Source organism: Erpetoichthys calabaricus, chromosome 3 (genome assembly GCF_900747795.2).
Source record: "Erpetoichthys calabaricus chromosome 3, fErpCal1.3, whole genome shotgun sequence".
Taxonomy (NCBI): Eukaryota; Metazoa; Chordata; class Cladistia; order Polypteriformes; family Polypteridae; genus Erpetoichthys; species Erpetoichthys calabaricus.
The window spans coordinates 269,298,872-269,324,410 of record NC_041396.2 but is presented as its reverse complement, the minus strand read 5'-3'; the positions used below and the strand labels follow the sequence as shown (position 1 = coordinate 269,324,410).

Below are 25,539 nucleotides of genomic sequence, written 5' to 3'. Positions count from 1 at the left end.
TGCCTCAAAAGCTTGCATATTGTAATCTTTTTAGTTAGCCAATAAAAGGTGTCATTTTGCTTGGCATTTCTCTAAAGACATTTCAACATAAACAGTAAATCCCCTTGAAAGAACAGGAAATTTTACAGAGAGAGTTCAAGACATCTCATGATGCATTTCATCCATCCATCCATCCATTTTCCAACCCGCTGAATCCGAACACAGGATCACGGGGGTCTGCTGGAGCCAATCCCAGCCAACACAGGGCACAAGGCAGGAAACAATCCCGGGCAGGGTGCCAACCCACCGCAGATGATGCATTTCAGATATCCTAAAATGTATGGAAGGTCTGTTTCAGATATCAAAATGTTTAAATGTAGTTCTACAAATGGAGCACAGGCAAGTTACTAAACCTGTTCAGGGTTTCATGGTGAGGCAGTGGTAAGGACCAAACTAGTGACTTCGAGGTCTAAGAGAACATGCAAACTCCACACAGACACTACTTGAGATGGGATGTAGGCCTCAATCCCTTTATGTTGAAGGAAACAAAATTCCAGAGTTTCCAGAAAAACACACACAAATGTATAAAGCAAGAGTCAAATCGTTAACTCCAAGAATGGCCCACGTGTTTAGAAAAGTACATAGAAAGGTAATTCAGCTGAAAGGACAAACCTCAAAGCCACAAAACAACCAGAACAACAACACAAATAATAACCACTCAGCATATGATCCATGTCTGGCTCTGCCAGAGACCCCACTAGAATTTGTCAAGAAAAATGCTGCTGCATTCTCTCATCCTGTCACTCTCCTTCCCTTTCACTCTCTTTACGTGTCACTGTTCTTCCCTTTCGCTCTCCTCCTGCCACTCTCATTCTTTTGTTTTCAGTCCGTCTCACTCTCTCTCTCTCTAATGCTTTCACTCCCCTTTCCTCTCATTGTCCTTCCTTCTTGTTCTCACTCCCTCTCTCTCTCTCTCACACACTAATGCTATCACTCCCCTTTCTCCTCTGTCTTCCTCTCACTCCCTCTAACTTTCACTTCCTCTTGTAGTCACTCCTCTCCTCTCACTCCTTCCCTCATTCTCTTTTCTCTCTCTCCCATACCTCTCTCTCTCTCTCAGCTGAGTTACTGTCACTGCTCCAGCTGTTATCTTCTCCATATGCTTTCAGAGCAGGCAGAAGTTTGGAGGGCGGTAACAAAGGGAAGCGATAAAAAACCCCAGGGTTGAGCAGGACAGCAGCTGTGGGGCTCCAACACGTCCAGGGTTCAGCTGTGTTTCTGTTTTCAAGTGCCATTGTGTGATAACACTTTTTATAACTATAACATAATATTGTTTGGTGCAATAAACCAATTAGATTTACCTAGGAGCATTGCCCTGTTTTGCTAGAAATGTCTGGATAGAAAGAACTTTCTCTGTGTTTCTCCTGGCACAGCCCAAGAAATCATCTTCTCTCATTCTGATATATCACAGTAGTGAAAACAAAAAATCAAGACGGCATAATAAAAAGAAAAAGCAAAAATTGTAATGTAATAATAACAGTGCATTGAAATAACATATGCACAGTATTATATGTGAAAGAATATATTTGATAAGCAAATTATGTATATGAGTGTAAAGCTTATTACAAAACAGGCCACAATTACTGTACATTTTTGATATTGATTGAACCTCATTGATACATACACACAAACACAGTAATCCTGCATAAGTTTGAACCCTGATCTCCAGAGCTGTGAGTCCATAATATGTATCAGTATGCCACCTTCATCTGTGCAAGTCAGCAACAAAATTCAGTGTTTAGTGTATACATTATCAGTCACTTGCGAATTGCCTAAATATAGAACCACTTCTAGAGCTGACGGCCTCATGTTCATAAATAAATGAAAATCTCATGCAGTACTAAATCTTGTACTGGGTCATTCAAGTTGACACAAGTTTTGCAAACCAAGTATCCTCTGTCCTCCACCCAGGGATTTCCTGTGGTTGGATGTCAAAAGGTTAATGATTTCCAGCCCTTAATAAACTGTCTTGTCTTATAATCGATGAGATAAACAACATCCTAATAGCATGAGAGTGATGGCCTTCACTGCTTGCTGACTGGAGCGGAAACATCTGACCTTTAGTCCTTGGGGTCCTGCACTCCATAGCCTGATGTCCAACTCAGTGTCTTATCAGTAGCAAGGAGGCTGGTAGAAGGTGGTCCAGTGTACCTCTAATGTGTTCTTTTGCATTATTTAAAAGAGGCAGGAATAGCTAAAAAGCATGCAAACAAAAATTATTTTATATAGCAAACTAATAAACACCATGCCAAAATAATTCACAAGTGCATGGCTATGGCACAATACATTTTTCACAAAAAATTTTTCAGGGTCAAACAGGCAGTCCAAAGTGTTGCTGAATTGAGATTTTAAGTCTTATGCCTTATGAGCGTGTAGCGCAAATCTGGAACGATGCATTCATCGGGGTTAACCTCCCGTTTCTAACACCATGTTCCCCTGATGAAGATTTGAAAAAGTCACAGTCTTCAGCCTTTCTACTGATCTCATTTAACCTCCATTCTTCCTGTTAAAATTCAACCCACGTGTCCTCAGAAGTCAGCACTTTTCCACCCACTATAATTGTTTAGATGCCTAAGACAACAAACAATTATTTAGCAGTTTTTGGAAATACCTGCAACTGGAAATTATGATTTTTCTTGTTCTTAGAGTTTTTAAAGCATCTTTCTCAATGTTTAAGCCTTATCCATCTTTTTCTTGATCCCTTGTCCATATGATAATATGCTTAAAATGGTGGGCCATGTAACTCATTCCCCAATCACAAAGCAGCTGCTTCTTAAGAATACCTGGCTTTCCATTAGTAACAGTGAGCCTTGTATTCTGTGTTTAGCTGATACTCTTAACCACAGTGACTTATAAATCATGAGGGCAAAGGACAACCATATCCATTTTAATACAACTGGAATGCTGGTAGATTAGATAACATGTTGAAGTTCACAGATTGAGACTGAACTGGCATTCTTATGTTATACAATCCAACAATTTAGTCACTAGGCCACAATGAATATCCTAACAAGGGACCAGGGTGAACATGCGTGTGCACCCTAGGGAGTCTTTATCAGCAGGATCATCATTGACAAAGCATTAAGGCCAGGGGCACACAAAAAGCAATCCAAGTGTGAACCCCAGAAGAAGCTCCTTGGCAGTCTGTAGCTAGTGACGCCCTAATAGCCCACATAGCGGCTATTCAGCTCAGGGTCTTCAGCCCATGTAAGGTAATTTGCAAGGAATATGTAGTGCTTGAGCAGGGCTGGGGGTATGTGACACCCTTGGTCTAAATATATTAATTTTTGTAAGTTTAAGTGTGTTCTGTCAAGAAGAGACAGCAAAGCAGGGCAGCACTGTACTTAGATGCACCACAGAGTATCTCTACCATTGCTAATTCTGAAGAAAATTAGATTCATATTTCTTTTCAAAGAATGTGACATTATGCATTTTTTTATGTTTTCATATGTATTATACATTGGATTTGAACTCCTTTGCTTTCTGTGCACTTTATTGTGTTGTAGATTTTACTTTAAATGAGTACATTTGCCAGTTTTTCCTATGTCTACACTCAATAACCCATAATGACAAAGTGAAAGCATGTTTTCAGAAAAGTTTACCAATTTATTAAAAATCAAAAACTCAAATGTCTCATTCGTTTCAGTATTCAGACTCTTAATTCAGTACTTTGCAGAGGCCCATTTATCAGCAAATACAACTGGAAGTGTTTTTGGTTAAGTCTGTCCAAGGTCTGCAAACCTGGAGTTGAACAGTTTATTCCATTCTTCTAGGAAGATCTTCTCACGCTCCGTTACATTTCACATGTTCTGTAAGCTTCAAGTCTGAGCCACTCTAGGACACTCCAAGCCTTGTCCTGAAGCCACTCCTACGTTGTCTTGGCCACATGTGTTGGGTTGTTGACATGCTGAAAGGTGAATTGTTGCCCCACTCTGGGGTTGTGTGCACTCAATAGCAGGTTTTCTTCAAGGACCTCTCTGTATTGGGCTGCATTCCTTCTTTCTTCAATTCTGACCAGTCTATTGTACCTGTCCCAGCTGCTGAGAAGCACGCTAATAGCATGAAGCTGTCACCACCATGCTTCACCATAGGGATGCTATTAAGCTGGTGATGAGCAGGGCTTGGTCTTTGCCAGGCATTGTGCTCAGAGTTCTACTCAAAGAGTTCACTTTTTGTCTCATCAAACCCAAGGATCTTTTTCCTCATGCTCTCTGCGTCCTTTAAATGCTGTTTATCAACCTCCAATAAACACCTAATGGATGGAGCACTGCTGAAATGGTCATCCTTCCAACAGGTTCTACCTTCTCAGCACAGGATTTCTGAAGCTGTCTTAGAGATTCCTTTGAGTTTTTGGTCATCTCCCTGAGCAACACCTTTCTTGCCTAGTTACTTAGTTTGGCCTAATGGCAAACTCTAGAAAGAGTCTTGGTTCTAAACTTCTTCCATTTCACAATTATTGAGACCACTGTGCTCCTGGGAACACTCAGAATTTTAGAAATGGTTTTGTACTCTTTGCTCTGATCTATGCTTCAGCACAATTTTATCAAGGAGGTCTACAGAGAGTTCCTTAGACTTCATGGCTTGGTTTTTTGTTCTGACTTTCAATGGGGATTGTGGGACCTTGTGTTTCTAAGTGATGACCAATTGATTTAGTTAGTCCAATCAAGTTCTTTAAATATGTCAAGGATAATTAAAGCAAACAGGACACACCTTAGCACAAACTGGAGTGTACCAGCAAATTAAAGGATCTGAGTATTTACATAATTGAGAGATTTCACTTTTTGATTTTTTATAAATGAGCAAACATGAGAAAACATTTTCAATTTGTCATTATGGGTTAATGAGTGTAGATTGATGAGAAAAAATGGCAACTTATTCAATTTAAAATTAGATCTGCAACACAATAAAGTGTGCTGAAAGTAAAGGGGTTTGAATATCTTCTAAATCCACTGTATGTACACAACATCCATTTCCTTCATTCAGGTATCCATTTTCTAAGCTTTACTCTCCGAGTCATAATCACACAGGGCCAGAGATGAACTCTGCAATATTGGTGATTAGATAGGAAGCAGCGTGGGAAGGGATACCACAAACACACGTTGTACAACTTAGATGTGCATGTTTTTGGGATGTGGGAAGAAGCTGAGATAGATTGAGAAGATCCATGTAATACTGTATGTGCAGAATCAAGACAAACACTGACAGGTCCAAGAACTTGAATCAGGGACCAGAGCTGAGGTTTGTATTTGCAGGAGCTTGTTCTGAAAACAATGCCCACCCATCACTGGACAGACTCACACACTCCACCTCCTTGGCCAGTGTGAAATGTGCATGACATGCAGGATAGATAGATAGATAGATAGATAGATAGATAGATAGATAGATAGATAGATAGATAGATAGATAGATAGATAGATAGATAGATAGATAGATAGATAGATAGATAGAGTGCATCCAGAAAGTATTCACAGCACATCACTTTTTCCACATTTTGTTATGTTACAGCCTTATTCCAAAATGGATTAAATTCATTTTTTTCCTCAGAATTCTACACACAACACCCCATAATGACAACGTGAAAAAAGATTGAGATTTTTGCAAATTTATTAAAAATAAAAAAATTGAGAAAGCACATGTACATAAGTATTCACAGCCTTTGCCATGAAGCTCAAAATTGAGCTCAGGTGCATTCTGTTTCCCCTGATCATCCTAGAGATGTTTCTGCAGCTTGATTGGAGTCCACCTGTGGTAAATTCAGTTGATTGGACATGATTTGGAAAGGCACACACCTGTCTATATAAGGTCCCACAGTTGACAGTTCATATCAGAGCACAAACCAAGCATGAAGTCAAAGGAATTGTCTGTAGACCTCCAAGACAGGATTGTCTTGAGGCACAAACCTGGGGAAGGTTACAGAAAAATTTGTGCTGCTTTGAAGGTCCCAATGAGCACAGTGGCCTCCATCATCCGTAAGTGGAAGAAGTTTGAAACCACCAGGACTCTTCCTAGAGCTGGCCGGCCATCTAAACTGAGCGATCGGGGGAGAAGGGCCTTAGTCAGGGAGGTGACCAAGAACCCGATGGTCACTCTGTCAGAGCTCCAGAGGTCCTCTGTGGAGAGAGGAGAACCTTCCAGAAGGACAACCATCTCTTCAGCAATCCACCAATCAGGCCTGTATGGTAGAGTGGCCAGACGGAAGCCACTCCTTAGTAACAGGCACATGGCAGCCCGCCTGGAGTTTGCCAAAAGGCACCTGAAGGACTCTCAGACCATGAGAAAGAAAATTCTCTGGTCTGATGAGACAAAGATTGAACTCTTTGGTGTGAATGCCAGGCGTCACATTTGGAGGAAACCAGGCACCGCTCATCACCAGGCCAATACCATCCCTACAGTGAAGCATGGTGGTGGCAGCATCATGCTGTGGGGATGTTTTTCAGGGGCAGGGACTGGAAGACTAGTCAGGATAAAGGGAAAGATGACTGCAGCAATGTACAGAGACATCCTGGATGAAAACCTGCTCCAGAGCGCTCTTGACCTCAGACTGGGGCGACGGTTCATCTTTCAGCAGGACAACGACCCTAAGCACACAGCCAAGATATCAAAGGAGTGGCTTCAGGACAACTCTGTGAATGTCCTTGAGTGGCCCAGCCAGAGCCCAAACTTGAATCCGATTGAACATCTCTGGAGAGATCTTAAAATGGCTGTGCACCGACGCTTCCCATCCAACCTGATGGAGCTGGGGAGGTGCTGCAAAGAGGAATGGGTGAAACTGGCCAAGGATAGGTGTGCCAAGCTTGTGGCATCATATTCAAAAAGACTTGAGGCTGTAATTGCTGCCAAAGGTGCATCGACAAAGTATTGAGCAAAGGATGTGAATACTTATGTACATGTGATTTCTCAGTTTTTTATTTTTAATAAATTTGCAAAAACCTCAAGTAAACTTTTTTCACGTTGTCATTATGGGGTGTTGTGTGCAGAATTCTGAGGAAAAAAATGAATTTAATCCATTTTGGAATAAGGCTGTAACATCACAAAAGGTGGAAAAAGTGATGCGCTGTGAATACTTTCTGGATGCACTGTAGATAGATAGATAGATTGTTCACAATGGCACTCAGTTTTATTTTAATTCACTCCTACGCCACAACCTCCAGAGAGTCCAAACTGTGTCCTATAATTGAGCCTGCCCTTTTATTTAGCCTGTTGATTCGGTGGGCCTTCCTTGAAGTGATGTTACCAGCCCAACACAACACAATGTAGAAAATCACACTGGAAATCACTGAGTGATGTGAAGGATGTCACTTCTCATATTAAAGGAACATAGTCTCCTAAGGAAAATGAGCCTACTGTGCCCTTTCTTATATTGATATTCTGTGTTACAAGACCAGTCCAGTGTGTCATTGATGTGGACCCCCAAGTATTTGCAGAGCGCACAGCCTCTACATCCATTTCTTGAATAGTGACCGCTCTTTGGTGTGGCAAAAGTCAATAACCAGTTTCTTGGTTTTGCTGAAGTTAAGATGCAGACAATTCTCTTTGCACAAAGAATCAAAGTTCTCCATCTGAGAATTCCTGCCAGTGACCTGACCTGGTCTTATATTTATAGTCTGAGGTGTACATCGTGAATAGAAAACGTGACAGAACTGTTCCTTGTGGTGGTCCAGTGTTGCATACAGTCTTAGAGTCTCACAAACTGTGGTCTGTCCAACAGATAGTCCATCAGATAGGTTAGTGGTGGGAAACTGGAGCACCTGGATAAAAGAAAAGCATATGAAGACCACACAGATAGAGTGACATAGTGGTAACTGAAGCCAGATCCCAGGAGCTGTGAGGAAACATCATTAACTACTGTGCCACAATCCAGAGGCCTTAAAAAGATTTCCTTGTTTTTGTTCAAATGCCACAGAGCATCAGTTTAACCGCCTTCAGCTTAGCTATTTCAGGACTGATGTAAAGCAGAAACTGCAATCAGTCAATTGAGTTGTAGACTTGCATTTAAGTTTCAAACTGCAGTACAGAATTAAAAGAGTTGGCTTTTAGGGGGAAAAAGTAATAATAATTTAACAGATTTCTGGCATCTGGAGAAGGACTTTTGACAAAACGTTCTCATAAAAGTCAGTAAAATTTGAAAAGGGTTTATGGATGCTGTATGATCAGGGCAATGATGAAGCTAGAGTTTGTGCCAACTACTGGGGAATTAATCTTCATTTTTTATAGCACCTTTCACAGTGATCAATATGGGAAAGGTGCTATATAAATAAAATGTATCATTATTGCTAATATTATTATTATAAGGTGTGTTACAGACTAAACAAGAATACAAAATAAAGTAACGCAAACTCATTAAGAGTGTGGAAGTGGTTACTACTTCTGCTCTCATGGATCCAATATCCCATTCTGAATCTTCTGACCTGTCGTTGTCCTTGTGTCTATGTGGGCTTTCTGTCCAGCTATTCTGGTGTTCCTCACACATCCCCAAATACATGAATTGTAGATTAATTGTCATTTCCTAATTGGTCTAATATTTAAGTGTGGGTGTGTGCATGAAAGGGCTCTCTGATGAACAGGCTGGTTCCTTCCTTTCGGATAGACTCTGGTCTTCTGCCAGATTTAAAAATGTTACGTAAGATAATTAGAATCTAATTGAGTGGAACTTCACTGCATTACAAGCAAACACTTTCACACTGGGGTCATTTAGAATCACCTATAACTTGAAAGTATGTCTTTGAATTTTTAAGGAAACCTTGTTGGAAACTTAGATAAAGATGAAAACTGCGCACAGACAGCACCTCAGCTGCAAATTCAACATGAGTCGAAACACGTTGAGGCAGCAGCTCTATGTGGTGCACCACCATAACATCCACGCATTTATGTGAACATATGCACTGCAGCCGATAACTAAACCAGGGTTCAAATACACAGGATTATTACCCATGTCAGCATGCCACCCCTATATAGGCATGAGAGCACCCCAATTTGCCAAAAACTTGTCATAGCAAGAGTGACATTCATAACTGTGTTATCCAAAAATAGTGAGATTCTTCTTAAATGTCAAATGTAAAGTACAACGTCTTGATTGTCAGATTGAAACTTCTCCCTCTTCCATATAGTGTGATATTTCTTAACATCTTGTTTCCAGTATGCCTCGTGGGGATCTTGCCTCTGTGTGTGCTTGTGGGGTGAGAGGATGCAACATTGTTATAGTCAAAATTCCGGCCAGACAGACAAACATGCAGAGAAATATCACCTTTCAAGGTATATCTGATATATCCACAAAAAGGCAGAATTGCAGAATTTCAAGCCACACACTCGGAGCAGAAGTATAAATCCGCTCTCATCAGCACTTGCCTACGGGTCAGTGCAGTTCTCTTTATAGCCGTTGCTGACAGCTTTCGGAAACCTGTTTACTGCAAGTTTGGCTAACGAGCCTCTTAATTTACGGCAGTCATTTCACTGTTGTTTACAGTGAGATGCTCATTTCAGTTGTCATATCTGCTGTGTCGCCAAGCTTTTTAAATGACAGCACCGGCCATAGCGCAGCGTGTGCAACCGTTCCTGGAGTACCCTGGTAACGGAAGGGCGCAGTAATTAAATTCCTAGCTTGACACAAAGTGTGAAGTGACACAGTAATAGGCTGCTGCTGTTCTTTGTTAATAAGCAACCTCCGAGCAACGCGCATGGCTGTGTTTATTAAGAGGCTGCTGAAGCGGAACGTGGTCTGTCATCTTATTTTTAGGTGCTAATGCTCCTCTGTTTTTTTTTTTTTTTTTCCTAGGCACGTGGGTGACTTTTGGCTCCCAGATTTCTGATGAGGTGAGAATGACTTTTGTTTTCTTTCTTTCTTCATCTAATACTGTAAGCCATCAGTAAGGATCCTCCATATTCAGAGCTAGAATACCTTATGTATCCTCATTAAAACCAGCAGGATGAGCTCAGCTCCAACTCCACTCTTCATTAGAAAGATTTTTAAGAGACGCTGAAAACCAAAGCAATTCTGCATTTGAGGGTACAATGCAGATGTCCACTCTGAGCATTCAGACTGGACCTCATCTGTTACAATTTGTCTACTTAAACTGCAGTACGGCATGCCCATTACAACTGGTGTCAGATGCTGTGTGGATGTGTCTTGATGAATCCCAAACACGACTCTTCATGAAGTGTGGTTTACACTTTGCTATTCACTCAAAGGATTTTCTTCACATGGAGTTAAAGATCAGTTCCCCAGGGTCAGTTTGCACTATAGTGGTGTGCATGAGAGCCATGCAAACTGTGCAGAAGGAAATGTTGTTCATGACTGTTCATGGTGACATGATACTTATCTTCATTGTTCCATGTTTATAGAATTTAGAACACTCTGAGTCACTTCCAGCATCACTTTTGCAGTGTCAATAGAAAGTATTCACCACTTGGAAGTTTTCACATATTGCTGTTACACAACATTGTCAAAATAAAAAGTAATGTCAAAGTAAATACAGATCTTTGAAAAGAAGCATAAATTAATTGCAATATAAAACACAAAATATTAGATCTCAAACTTTTTCACCCCCTTCTGGTCAGTATTTACCTGCTTGTTTGGCAGCCATGTGAGCCCAGGTCTGTATTTGCTTTGCACATCTGCACACTGCCATTTTTTCCTATTCTTCTTTGTAAAACTGCTCAAGCTGTGTCAGGTGTTATGGTGGTCATGAGTGAATAGCCTTTGTCAAATCCAGCTGCAAAGTCTCAATTGGATTGAAATCTGGACTCTGACTTGGCCACCCCAGGACCTTAACTTTGCTGTTTTTAAGCCATTCCTGTGTAGCTTTGGCTTTCTCCTTGGGGTCATTGTCTTGCAGGAAAGTAAATCTTCTTCAAAGATGCAAGTTCCTTACAGATTGCATCAGATTTTCCATCAGGGTTTCCCCATATTTTGTTGCATTAATTTTCTCCTCTACCCTCACAGACTTTCCAAGACCTGTTCCAGATAAGCATCCCGCTGCCTGATGCTGCCACAACTTCACAATGAGGATGGCATGTTTTGATAATGTGCAGTGTTCAAATATGATATTTAGTCTGATGGCCAAAAAAACTTAATTTTGGTCTCGATAGACCACAGAACCTTCTGCTAGTTGACTTTAGAGACTCCCATGTACTTTCTGTCAAACTCTAACCAAGATATTATGTGCACGTTTTTAAACATTGGCTTCTTTTTTGCCATTCTCTGATAAAATTGAGACTGGTGAAGCACCTGGGCAACAGTTGTTGTCTGCACAGTCTCTACAATAACATTCCAATGCAGCTTGTAACTCCTTTAGAGTTCTCATACATCTCTTGGTGACATCCCTCACTAGTCTACTTCTTTCACGATTACTCAGTATTTGTTGACGGCCTGCTCTAAGCAGATTGCAGACTTGCAGTGGTGTATCGGCAGCAAAAAATATAGGAATAAATTTTATTAGGGTTTCAAAAAAATGTTAGGGGGGCGTGATTAAAACTGTTATGAAAACTCTGGTCGCAAATACTTAAAGGTTGAGAAACACTGGTTTAGGGGAAGGCTACAAAAAGCTATCTCAGAGGTTTAAACTGTCAGTTTCAACTGTAAGGAATGTAATCAGGAAATGGAAGGCCACAGGCACAGTTGCTGTTAAACCCAGGTCTGGCAGGCCAAGAAAAATACAAGAGCAGCATATGCTCAGGATTGTGAGAATGGTTACAGACAACCAACAGATCACCTCCAAAGATCTGCAAGAACATCTTGCTGCAGATGGTGTATCTGTACATCGTTCTACAATTCAGCGCAATTTGCACAAAGAACATCTGTATGGCAGGGTGATGAGAAAGAAGCCCTTTCTGCACTCACGCCACAAAGAGAGTTGCTTGTTGTATGCAAATGCTCATTTAGACAAGCCAGATTCATTTTGGAACAAAGTGCTTTGGATTGATGAGACAAAAATTGAGTTATTTGGTCATAACAAAAAGCGATTTGCATGGCAGAAGAAGAACACCGTATTCCAAGTAAAACACCTGCTACCTACTGTCAAATTTGGTGGAGGTTCCATCATGCTGTGGGGCTGTGTGGCTAGTTCAGGGACTGGGGACCTTGTTAAAGTCGACGGTCAGATTAATTCAACCCAATATCAACAAATTCTTCAGGATAATGTTCAAGCATCAGTCACAAAGTTGAGGTTACGCAGGGGTTGGATATTCCAACAAGACAATGACCCAAAACACAGTTCAAAATCTACAAAGGCATTCGTGCAAAGGGAGAAGTACAATGTTCGGGAATGGCTGTCACAGTCCCCTGACTTGAATATCATCAAAAATCTATGGGATGATTTGAAGCAGGCTGTCCATGCTTGGCAGCCATCAAATGTAACTGAACTGGAGAGATTTTGTATGGAAGAATGGTCAAAAATACCTCCATCCAGAATCCAGACACTCATCAAAGGCTACAGGAGGTGTCTAGAGGCTGTTATATTTGCAAAAGGAGGCTCAACTAAGTATTGATGTAATATTTCTGTTGGGGTGCCCAAAATTATGCACCTGTCTAATTTTGTTATGATGCATATTGCATATTTTCTGTTAATCCAATAAACTTAATGTCACTGCTGAAATACTACTGTTTCCATAAGGCATGTCATACATTAAAAGGAAGTTGCTACTTTGAAAACTCAGCCAATGATAAACAAAAATACAAAGAATTAAGAGGGGTTCCCAAACTTTTTCATATGACTGTAGATAGCAGCACTGTGATCCATAAATCAAGTGTATCGGTTAGTATTAAGTCAAAAGCAACTGGACTTCCTGTGCATTCTTAATGACATTTCACCACTCATGGCTTCTTCACTTCAAATGAATAGTATGGAAATACTGTTGAGCTGAAGAAGATGAATGGTGAATCAGATGAGTGCTGCAACATCTTCAAGAATACACAGCAAGTCCAGTTATGTTTGACTTACTACTAATTTAAATACAGTACCACAACTTGAAAACCTTCACAGGTGAAGGTAGCATAATTGATTGTACTAAATAGTCATGTTGAAATGATCATTGTTTCATGCCCTAGAGCAGCACTACTTATCAATTCCTTTGTTGATTAGCACCATTAGCAGGACAAGAGTGTTCAATCCAGCAAGTGACAGGCCCATCCCCCGTCTACAGCAAAACCCATACATATGTCATGCCGAAGTAGTGAAGTGTTTATACAGTGCATCCGGAAAGTATTCACAGCGCATCACCTTTTCCACATTTTGTTATGTTACAGCCTTATTCCAAAATGCATTAAATTCATTTTTTTCCTCAGAATTCTACACACAACATCCCATAATGACAACGTGAAAAAAGTTTACTTGAGGTTTTTGCAAATTTATTAAAAATAAAAAAAGTGAGAAAGCACATGTACATAAGTATTCACAGCCTTTGCTATGAAGCTCAAAATTGAGCTCAGGTGCATCCTGTTTCCCCTGATCATCCTTGAGATGTTTCTGCAGCTTAATTGGAGTCCACCTGTGGTAAATTCAGTTGATTGGACATGATTTGGAAAGGCACATACCTGTCTATATAAGGTCCCACAGTTGACAGTTCATGTCAGAGCACAAACCAAGCATGAAGTCAAAGGAATTGTCTACAGACCTCCAAGACAGGATTGTCTCGAGGCACAAATCTGGGGAAGGTTACAGAAAAATTTCTGCTGCTTTGAAGGTCCCAATGAGCACAGTGGCCTCCATCATCCATAAGTGGAAGAAATTCGAAACCACCAGGACTCTTCCTAGAGCTGGCCGGCCATCTAAACTGAGTGATCAGGGGAGAAGGGCCTTAGTCAGGGAGGTGACCAAGAACCCGATGGTCACTCTGTCAGAGCTCCAGAGGTCCTCTGTGGAGAGAGGAGAACCTTCCAGAAGGATAACCATCTCTGCAGCAATCCACCAATCATGCCTGTATGGTAGAGTGGCCAGACGGAAGCCACTCCTTAGTAAAAGGCACATGGCAGCCCGCCTGGAGTTTGCCAAAAGGCACCTGAAGAACTCTCAGACCATGAGAAAGAAAATTCTCTGGTCTGATGAGACAAAGATTGAACTCTTTGAAGTGAATGCCAGGGATTACGTTTGGAGGAAACCAGACATCCACTTATCACCAGGCCAATACCATCCCTACAGTGAAGCATGGTGGTGGCATCATGCTGTGGGGATGTTTTTCAGTGGCAGGGACTGGGAGACTAGTCAGGATAAAGGGAAAGATGACTGCAGCAATGTACAGAGACATCCTGGATGAAAACCTGCTCCAGAGCGCTCTTGACCTTGGACTGGGGCGACGGTTCATCTTTCAGCAGGACAACGACCCTAAGCACACAGCCAAGATATCAAAGGAGTGGCTTCAGGACAACTCTGTGAATGTCCTTGAGTGGCCCAGCCAGAGCCCAGACTTGAATCCGATTGAACATCTCTGGAGAGATCTTGAAATGGCTGTGCACCGACGCTTCCCATCCAACCTGATGGAGCTTGAGAGGTGCTGCAAAGAGGAATGGGCGAAACTGGCCAAGGATAGGTGTGCCAAGCTTGTGGCATCATATTCAAAAAGACTTGAGGCTGTAATTGCTGCCAAAGGTGCATCGACAAAGTATTGAGCAAAGGCTGTGAATACTTATGTACATGTGATTTCTCAATTTTTTTATTTTTAATAAATTTGCAAAAACCTCAAGTAAACTTTTTTCACGTTGTCATTATGGGGTGTTGTGTGTAGAATTCTGAGGAAAAAAATGAATTTAATCCATTTTGGAATAAGGCTGTAACATAACAAAAGGTGGAAAAAGTGATACGCTGTGAATACTTTCCGGATGCAGTATACATTCACATGCTGTCACTTGGAGGATACATGTGAATGGTACAGTCTTATCAATGGTATTGTGTAGCACAGCTTTTAGACATGGCCCACTAATCACTATAATCCAACGACTTTGTACATTTGGTTGACTAGTTTATGTCAATTAAAACATCCACAGTTCCTCAGTTTAAATGAGATTTGCAAGGATATTACTTTTTATGGCCTTCGGAAGGACACTGAGAAAAACATTAAAGAGATTAATTACTCTATGTAATGTAATTGACCAATCATGAAACCTGAAGTTTAGGTTAACACTGTTACAAAAAACAGACGCAAGCGTCATTAAAAGGTTTGGGCCAGCCACCCGTATAATATCTCCTGGCTGCAAAAGGATAAACTGATATGCTCAGAACAGAGTCTGAACTGATGAGTTAGAGTAAATATGGCGGTTTTAAAGGCCAGCAAGGGAAGCGAGACCATCCAGGGCGGAAGCAGAAGGCTCTTCTTTCATAGGTTCTACACAGGAAGTGACATCATCAGGATGATTGGAACTGGAAGTGACATCATCAAAAGGGCTGGAAACAGAAGTGACGTTATTAGGGCCAGGCAGAATTTCCTGTGAACGGTCTGCAGGAAAGCAAGAAAAAAGGTCAGCGCATGCTACCACACCCTGGTCTGGCGTGAATTTACTCTTATTTAGACCCTTAGACCTTTAGACTAATATTTTGACCAATCTAGAACGATGTTTCCTGAATGAATTTTCCATGTTTGCTTCTGCAGAAATGGGCAAATTAAACAAAACGCACACTCCCCTACTTTGATTCAGATGATTTCATTATCACACCAAGGGTTATGAGAATCTGGAATAAACTGCCGAATGATGTATTTGACATGGAAACCTTAATAACAATTAACATTTGGATGTAATGTTGAGACAACTTAGCTGTTAGCTAACTAAATAACCCTGATGGACTGGATGGTCTCCTCTCATTTCTTAAACTTCTCATGTTTTTATTTTATGTATGTTGCCCCTGTGTGAAATATAATGAGCTCTAAATCTCCCATAATGTGTGTCCCACAAGAGTGCAAAGAGCAGATCACAAGTTTATTAATTTCACTCTATTTTTTTTTTCAATACTAATCTACATTTTGTAAAAACTACTCTAAAAATGTTTCTTGATTCTATCCAGCATAAGCTTATAGTGCTCCAATTGTTTACTTGAGCGACTCCTAAAAACCTTTATTTTTTGCTGAATATTATTCATATTATCCAACAACTTGACTATTAGCACTCTTTAGTCTGGAATATTTTCTGTATATTCTGTCAATCAGTGCTCCAGGCAAGGCTGAATTAAGACCCCCACAGGCCCCAGTGTGTCAAAGCTCTAAAGGCTCCTCCTCATCTCACCTCAATAACACCACTACGCACACACATATATTGACAAATTATGAACATCACATCAGTGACGTGCATTGAGGTTCATGGCTGGTGATGCACTGAGTCCTTCAGAGTCTGAATTACAAATATATGAACCCAAAAGATTTGCTTATTCACTATTCACATGGCAGCCAGCATTCACATTGACTACTGGTTATGTTTCATATCTCATCAGCATTCTTTACACACACATAGGTAAGGTACATATTGGCTAAGAAAGAACGTTACATTTATAGAGAAAGCAGAGAGAGCGCATTTGCTCAGCACGCTCCATGTGTTCTAAATTTGCCGTTGCAATTCCACAATTCACACTCATTCACTACAAATGAAAATATAGAGTGGTGTACAAAAAAGGATTTCAATTTTGACCTTAATTGAAATATTTTGTTGTTTTTAAAAGCTTTTAATTCTGATGCTTTAATCAATTTAATACAGACTGTTCAACAAAAGGATAACAAGAAAAACAAAAGAATATTTTATTTAAGGTCAAAATATAGTTTTTAAATATTGGATTGTTTTTTCTTAGTATAATCCCATTTTTATAAAATTGAAAACCGTTTATGGCCTCACCTTTATTTGCAAATGAAGTCCATGCGCCTATTCTTCTCCTTGAAAATCTCTGTCAATTTCTTGTAAAAGTCCTCCTTATTTTCCTTTAGCTTTAAAAATCTTAATCTTCCATTTTGGCAGTCAGTCGAAATAAAAAATAAAAATACCGCTGCAGTGCACTTGACTTTCTGATATCGCTAACTTATTAAAAATGATCAAAGTTATTGGAATCATACAGAAAACAAACTTATAGCACAGACTGGTGGACAAATTGATTTTATCACTTTTTAGTTTTTTTACTTTTCATGATGTCGGGTGAGGCTCTGCCTCATCTGCCTCCCCTGACCGCACGTCCCTGAATCACATATGTCATTACTAAATGAGGTACAGGAACTGAAGTGCATAAAATTCCAAAACTTTATATTGTGTGTGTATTGCAGTGAATGTAACAAACTAATTAATGAGTGCAACTTCACATCTGTAGGAATTCAACTCTCTTTTGATAAGCAGTGATAATATCCCTTTTCTGACTATCAACAAGCTTGCTGTTATTAGTCTCAACTACTGTATTTACAAGAAAAAATAACATATTTTTCCTCAGTTTTCTTTATTTTTTTTTGTTTGCTGCACCACTGGGCTCTCATTTCGAAATACCATCTATTTTCTGTTTTGCAGCATGGTAGCACATCAAATGTACCATCACCTAAAAGTGAACTTTTAGATACCAGCTCGGGTCGTCGTCTGCACATATCAACCAACCCAGGACTCATATTTTTCTTTTTAAAACTTTTACTTTAGGCCTGATTAGATAGGATTATAATTGTGGGGATTGAAGTAGGGTAGGAGTACATGCTGGATAGTGGATCGCTGCAATTGTCTGCACTCTCACTAAAAACGTCAACTTTTTCTGTTGTTAAGTATTTTTTCTCTCACATATACAAAGACCGCTTTGTGAGCAGGGTCTCAGGGTATGCACCCAAGTCACCCTGGTGGTAAATCCTGCCATGACTCCAAGTGACTTCCCAGAATCATTTTCAGGGAACTCTTGTCACTAGTTTCAGTCTTGTCAAACCCTGAACTGGGATCTAGGCCACTGCGGGATGTGGGTGGTGCTGATAGGATTGCTTCTGCAACTTCATAACCCTATGGAGCAGGGCCTGCATTTGTGTTCATCTCCATTGCAATTACAAACCCCCCCCCCTTAAAAAATAAGATGTCATCTACTTTAATTTCAGTTTCTCCTTCTATTTTTTTTTTTTTGATTTTTTCAGGAAAATAATATTTCCCTGATTTAAAAATGTGATTTGAATGCACTTCTAAAGTGAAGAGGATGTGAGGCCTTCTAAGGCCTACACTATCCAGACCAGACCTTCACAGCCAGCATAGAATTGTTCTCAATCCAGACACCAAATAAAGGCTTTGGCCTACTTAGGCCCAAATAAGGAACTGAGTTCCTAAGTTCCAAACACACTATTATAATGTCCAACAAACTATAAAATACAAAATCATGCCAATAAATGTAAAAGATCTGTAAAATGTGTTGTGAGAAAGGTGTTATGATCTTGGGACTATCCATGTATAAAGTCCCAAAAACTGTAGGAAACCCTTACTTTAGCCCTAACTTTAACCCCATATAAAGAATGGAAATGAACAAAGAATCTTTATAAATGAAATTATTCATTTTTGCAAAAATGCTCTTCTTAACAAAAAAATTCAAGGAGTGTAAAAGGCATGGATAGGAGTTACCTAAAGCAACAGAGGCAATCCCCAGCAAAATATATAAAATTAGAAAGAATGGTCAAAAACATAGCACAAAGGCCACATAATCCAGGAAATCTCAAAAGCACAATAAATCACAAGAACTCACCAACACCACAATTCAAATGAACCATATTTGACCAGTGGGTCGTCCCAGCTTTTATAGGTTTGGGGGCAGTTCCATAGTGTGACAGACAAGTGGTTCAGCCTCTTGGGAATCCAAGACAAAACAAGGGACATAACAGAACAGTTGACCACATACAGAAACTATACTACATAATAATCTATTAAAAAAAAATCAACATGATAAACATATGAAACATACTGTACTTGAAATTACACAAAGAAGACACTTGAATGGAGAACAAAGAACACAATCAAACAGAACCATGACACTTTAGCAGAATCTTTATAAATGAGACTATTTATTCTGAAAATATCAAACAGAACTAAATGGGCCAAAAGACAGAAAGGAGTTGCCTAGAAGTCTGGCATAGATGGTCAGGTCCCAAATCTAAATCGCAATAAGAACAGAAGCAAAAATTCCAATAAACCAGAAATCCAATATTCACAGATAAATGCACAAAATGAATGTCAATAGACCACTGAAGGATCCACTCTAAGCTTGAGGGAATAAAGGCTGAGGGTGGTCCTTCAGCGGTGACATCAGAGTGGCCTGCCTCTTGAGGCTCCACTCACAAAGTACAAGAGACAAAATAGAACAATTTATTACACATAGATATTAAATAATACACAACTTTAAAGGCATAGTTATACAGTAATTAATGAATAATTAACAAAACCAACAGAAATAACAGAAAAATGAAAAATAATTATTCAAAGTTAAAAAAAACAACAAAAAAATAAAAAATAAATATAAACCAGGGAATGAACCCTGGCAGTAATTTAAGAGAAAGGATGTTTGCAATAATTGTTAAACACAAACAAATGTTAGAAATGTACTGCTACAGCAGCCTGTGTTAATATTGGTTTTAGCCAGTTTGGTACATTCCTACCCCCCCCCCCCCCCCCCCTTTTTTAATTTGGTAAATATTGGTATGTCCCTAGCTCCCTGTTTGCTACTGGTGCGTCTTTAGTTATAGCTTTACCTTCTGCCATATTGTATTTTAGGTTAAAGAAATCGTCCTTTTACCTTCAAGTTGTCAATGGTTATCACATTCTGATACTTTGTATAACTTCTTGCCAGAAACCTACATTAAAGTACATGGATTATCAGCCTTGACTCTCTTGGTGAGGACAGCTATCTGTCCCTGTTCACTACAACCAGCGGGGCAACACACACTCTATACGGACTGGGTCTTCAGGAGAAGCCTCACCAGCATGGCGTTTGGGGATGGAAAAAGAAATAAAGATAAAATAATATAATTAAGGCACTGCTGTCAGGAGAAGTTGTCTCAGAGGTCCATCCCTGACTGAAGATGAGACCTTAAGTCAAATCTCCAGTTTTTTACTTAATGAAATCCATAGCCTTAGAACAAGGAAGGGTCAGACAGTTGAGCGAGCTTTCCTTTAGAAAGTAGGATGAAAAATGTAAGTCTTGCAGGTATTGTCGGAAACCTGGAATTCCCAAAGAAAAATGCCTTTCTTTTTAATTCTTAGAGTCTAATGAGAGTAAAATACAAACTGAGTCTTACTGGCCCATGTCTCTTAAAGAGGCCAGTGTCTCATAAGTCATTTACTGACAATTCTAACTGAACCACTGTAACAAGAAATCATCCTAGGAAGCTAAATGTGACAGAAAAAGCAGCATGATGTCATCAAGACAGCACACTAAAAAAAACAGAAGTAATAAATGTTAACTTTCTAGAAAAAATATCAATAATAAATGTTAACTTTCTAGAAAAAATATCAATAATATAATAATGAACAATAATTAAGAACCAAATTATAATATAATTAATAATACATATTCATTTTGAATTTAATAAATAATAGATACTAACTTTCACTGTACCAAAGAGTCTCTGTTTCTGTTCACTGTTCAGGGAGTAGATAGATAGATAGATAGATAGATAGATAGATAGATAGATAGATAGATAGATAGATAGATAGATAGATAGATAGATAGATAGATAGATAGATAGATAGGAGGAGCAGGTTAGGAGCACGCACGATAGATAGATCAAACAACAACCTCCTCTAAAATACACAAAATACTTGTTTAATGATAAGATGTAGTCCAGTGAGACATTATATTGCCATTGATATAAAGGAGCCCTGATAGCCCAAGGGGAAATTCACAAAAACACAACAAACTGCATTCTCTGTAGGTTCTACAAGTATATGGGGGTCCACTTCAGTGGCAGGTTGGACTGGTCTTCATAACACAGAAGATCTACATAAGAAAGGGCTCTTCTTTGTTAGGAGATTTTATTCTTTTAATGTGGGTAGTGATATCTTTCCTTCAACCCTGTAATGGCCACTATGATTTTCTACACTGTAGCATGCTGGGTCAGTAGCATCAACTCCAAGAGGCCCATCAAATCAACAAACTAATTGAAAGAGCAGACTCAGTTATGGGATACACTCTGGATCCCCTGGAGGTAGTAGAGGAGGAGAGAACTAAAACAAAATTGAGTGCCATTATGAACAATACTGCACATCCTCTTCATGACACACTCGCACTGTGGACTTAAAGCAAACAAATTATTCAGCAGAAGTTTGTCAAGAAACACTGCTTGGCCTTCTTTATACCCACAGCAATGCACCTGCATAATGTCACACTGGGACAGGGACTGCCAGAAAGTTTTCTTTCTTTTTGTTTTCTCCCTTTTTAGTCATTCAGGTGTGTGTTCAGACCATAGTGTGTGTGTGTGCTTATCTATCTATCTATCTATCTATCTATCTATCTATCTATCTATCTATCTATCTATCTATCTATCTATCTATCTATCTAGCTATCTATCTATCTTCTTTTTTAAAACCACCAATAATAATACATTTAACTCTTCAAGGATTACGGAATAATGAGAAGTAAATTGTATGGTTGGCAGCTTTTAAGTGGAACTCTTTCCTCAGAAACCAAACTTTTTTTTTTTTGCCAAGTAAAATAATTAATCAAACATCTGTAATCAAACGGCTATTTGGGTTTTTGACTATCAGTGCTCATTTCATTTAAGCCCCAACACACCTGAATCCACAAAAACTAACAATAGGAACGAGCAAAAGACATTTTGACATGAACTCGGGTGGTCATATTATTTAGCAGAGGAATGTAAGCGGGGAGGGGGCAGCACTACTTGCTGATGTCTCTTTCCATGTTGCTCCGCCTTGCATCTGGTTCAAAACCAACTAAACTCTGGTAGATTTCTATTACTTGATGAAAATGAATGGAGGCCTGGCTGGTGTAGCTTATTCTGTTCTCCTCGCATGTATAATACAGACAGACTGATGGACACATTAACAATTTCTTTTAAAAAGCTAAAAAAAATCAGCATATTGAAAATCTATAATATTATCATGTTACCCTACACCTATGATTCCAAACATGGGGCGTACGCCCCACTGGGGGGCAATTTGACTTTTTAGGGGGACAATTCGAGAATTTAGGTACATTAAACAATTTATAAAATGAAAAAACAGAAATTCACTGTTAAAAATGATAGAAAAAAAATAGCAAATAATTTTTATTTTTATTTTTTACAGAGATATTTATATAAAAATAGAAGGGATGGTGAAGAACCCTTTAATTTATGATTTTACAACCGGCTTGGGTTTTTCTACTTAGAAATAGTTTTTACCATTGAAATAATATGAATTGTAACAATGAATATAAAATTTTGCAATATAACAAAAATATAAAATGATCAAAATATTATAGAAAAAGCTGTCATTAAAGTTATTTTATAATTATGAATATCATATTATATATTTTCAAAACTGCATTTGCTGTATTTTCATATTACACTTCATATTATATATTTTTTAACAACTTCTTGGTGATTTCTTTGTCAGTACTTCAACTATCCTTTCCCTCTTTTGTTTCCATGTTCTTTGGAAGCTTGTTTAGACCAAATTAATGACATTATTGGCTTCCTCCACGCGAGTAGGAGTTCACTTTTTGAATAGGTAATAATAAGAATAAGGTATATGTTACAGTGGGGGACATCATGATTTTAGAAAGGCCTAGGTGGGGCATAGCTAAAAAAAAGGTTGGGAACCACTGCCCAACACTCGCAACATAAAGATAAGTTATATAAGTAAATTTGACAAATGGAGATGATTTGGCAACAGTGAAGAACTTTTTTGCAACCTTTTTAAAAATGAGTATTTAAGTTGGTGTGTTCACCCCACCTGAGGCTGATTTTGGGTCTATTCTTCAGCTCCTAATGAATTATTTTCATCCTTTGTAGCATCTCTTGCATCTTCTTTTCACCTCTTTGCTCTGTTTTCCCAACTCTGCTTTTGATTTTGTTTTTCAAACCTGCTTTTTTTAGGGTGGCTTACCCCGTAGCCTCAGGTGCAGCAGTCTAGGACAGGACACCAGTTCAAAATATGACACACTCAATCACCATGACTGAATGCTTCTGAGCTGTAGGCGATACCCAGGGGCATTGGACAAAGGCTTCTCTGTGGTATTAAGTGGAGAAGGAGTGTCTGATTGTTTTTAAAGCTTCAGTGTTTTTTGCCAATCCCTATTCTGACTCACGCCCTGTCCAGGGTTTGTTCCTGCCTTGCACCCTATGCTAGCTGAGATAAGCGCCAGCAGAACCCCTGTTCAGCACTAAGTGGGTTAGAAAGTCACTGACTGACTGACTGACTATTCTAATTCAAACTGATTTAGCTCAAGTGTCACATAACTGCTCTTTCGGCCTGGTATACTATTCAATATTTTTGATTGAAAGGAATTAAGATTTTATGCCTCATTTGTACAGGAACCTGTTTTCGCCCCTTGTGTCCTTATTAAGAAAATTGTGTGTACAGTATGTAGAAGTATGCATGTAGTAATTCAATGACATTTGGGATATCTAAGAGTATGTGACACACGGCAGTCTAGGATCTCCCTAATTTAACACTGGAGTATCCATATAGCCAAGAAACCCAGGCAGATGTGTGTAGCATTTGCATATTTTTTGGGATGATATGGAACATTTTTGTGGAATTTACCTTAGAGCTGATCATAGCTACTCAACCAGTAACCACTGTTTGTCAATGGGCTAGCCATTTCTGATTGTGAAACATTCATTTCTCCTGAAACCTGTATTTGGTATATCCCCTAATTGAGTAAGATCTGTCATTTTCATTATTTATTTACTTACTTACATATTCCTTAATTATTATCACTGAGAGGAAAACAAAAACACAAACAATAAAGTATAGCTAAGTCAAAGGTTCAACCAATACGGTAATGCAGACTTTATTTTCCAGAAAATGTCCAATGTTGTTCCTCACATATGTTAAGATGGAAAAAAAGCTTAAGCTGAGACTTAGAGTGCTTATTTTAGAACAACATAAATTCTTTAATTTATTTACTGCATGATGGATTGATGTATATTATATGTACAAAGGTTTCATGCTAACTAGTGATTTTTAGCAGCGACAACAATGCTCTCATTTGAATCTGTATGGAATGGCCCATACAGGACTTCAATGTAGATTTCACTTTAGTGATACTGCGCTAAACGGTAATCATATTAAAATGCTCTCAAGCTCAATTTACATGTCAATATGCACAAAAGCTAAATATAAGAACATAAAAGAGCATAAGACATTTTAGAAATGAGGGGAGCCCATGCAGTCCATCAAGCTCACAAAGTTAGCTAATAGTTATCTGCCCCAGCTCGCTCCTCACCGCCACCTTCAACTACATAACATAGCAGTTTGCTCCGGCAGCACAACTCTTCATTTTTCATTCACTTTAATTCTGTGTGGCACTCTAACCCAGAAGGTATCTGCCAAAAAAAGAAGTTCTTTACCAAAAATGAGTTTATTCTACAAAATAAACACAAGGAACGACAAAAAGTATTAAAATGAAAAGATAGAAAGAAAACCCTGGATGTTAGGTTTGGTATTTTTCACATTAAAGTTGCTTTTTCATAATCATGGTATTCATTTATATGAATGGGAAATTGTGTTGTTGCATGAAGTATTTTTTATTCATTTTAAAAAATAACATGCGTGCTCTTGTTGTCTAAAATAGAGTCTACGGGGCATTATGGTCCAACGTCTGGGGGTAAGAATAGAAATAGTCTTAAAACTTACCAAATACATTCACTTTGAATCAGCAGAAGGCTTTGAGTTCAATGAACAGGCCTTCCATATTTCTGACATATCATTATGACAACAAAAGAAAGTTGAAAGTAATACATTTGATCGCATGTTCTTGGCACTATTTGTCCTGAGCTAAGAAGACATTCATGTCCACTTATCTGTTCATAGTGACTGTCACTGATGGAATTAAGTAATAAGGAAGTAAAACAACATGTGAAACACCACACATATGCCTTAAGCTGCTTTCTGCAACATTGTCTTTATAATAAAATGGTTAAAAATATGTATATAAAATGGAACAATTAAATGTTTGCAGTTTCCATTAATCCATGGACAGTAATCACAGTAGAATGATGGTACCTTATCAGTTGTACAGAGCCTCATCGTAGCTTCTGTTTCTTCCTTTTTTCTCTCATCTTCATTCTGTTGGAGCTCCCCGTCTGTATATTGTGACTCACAGAGTAAAGTGTTATGATCACAGGGAAACTGAAGGATGGAGATGTCACCAAAGGGACAGATGACAACCAAAGTCAAAAAGGCAGGAGACAAAAGCACATAAGTAAATAATCTAGAAACATGCACCAATGTCCTCTTAAATGAAACAGCTAAGGGTCCTGGCACTAATGTCTTCTAGAAACTGCCTTTTAGTTTTAGTCCTCACAGGTGGCACAGTGGTAGTGCTGCTGCTTTGCAGTAAGGAGACCGTGGAAAATTGTGGGTTCGCTTCC

The 25,539-nt window shown here is 39.0% G+C and overlaps 1 protein-coding gene across 1 annotated transcript in view; it reads left to right on the top strand.

The window, feature by feature from the left end:
- Nucleotides 1-25,539, top strand: part of LOC114648921 (voltage-gated potassium channel subunit beta-1-like) — a 212,969-nt gene that overhangs the window by 137,706 nt on the left and 49,724 nt on the right. Inside the window, exon 3 of the mRNA XM_028798266.2 lies at nucleotides 9,812-9,849. Within this exon, the coding sequence (XP_028654099.1) occupies nucleotides 9,812-9,849 (38 nt within the window). The remainder of the gene's footprint in view (nucleotides 1-9,811; nucleotides 9,850-25,539) is intronic.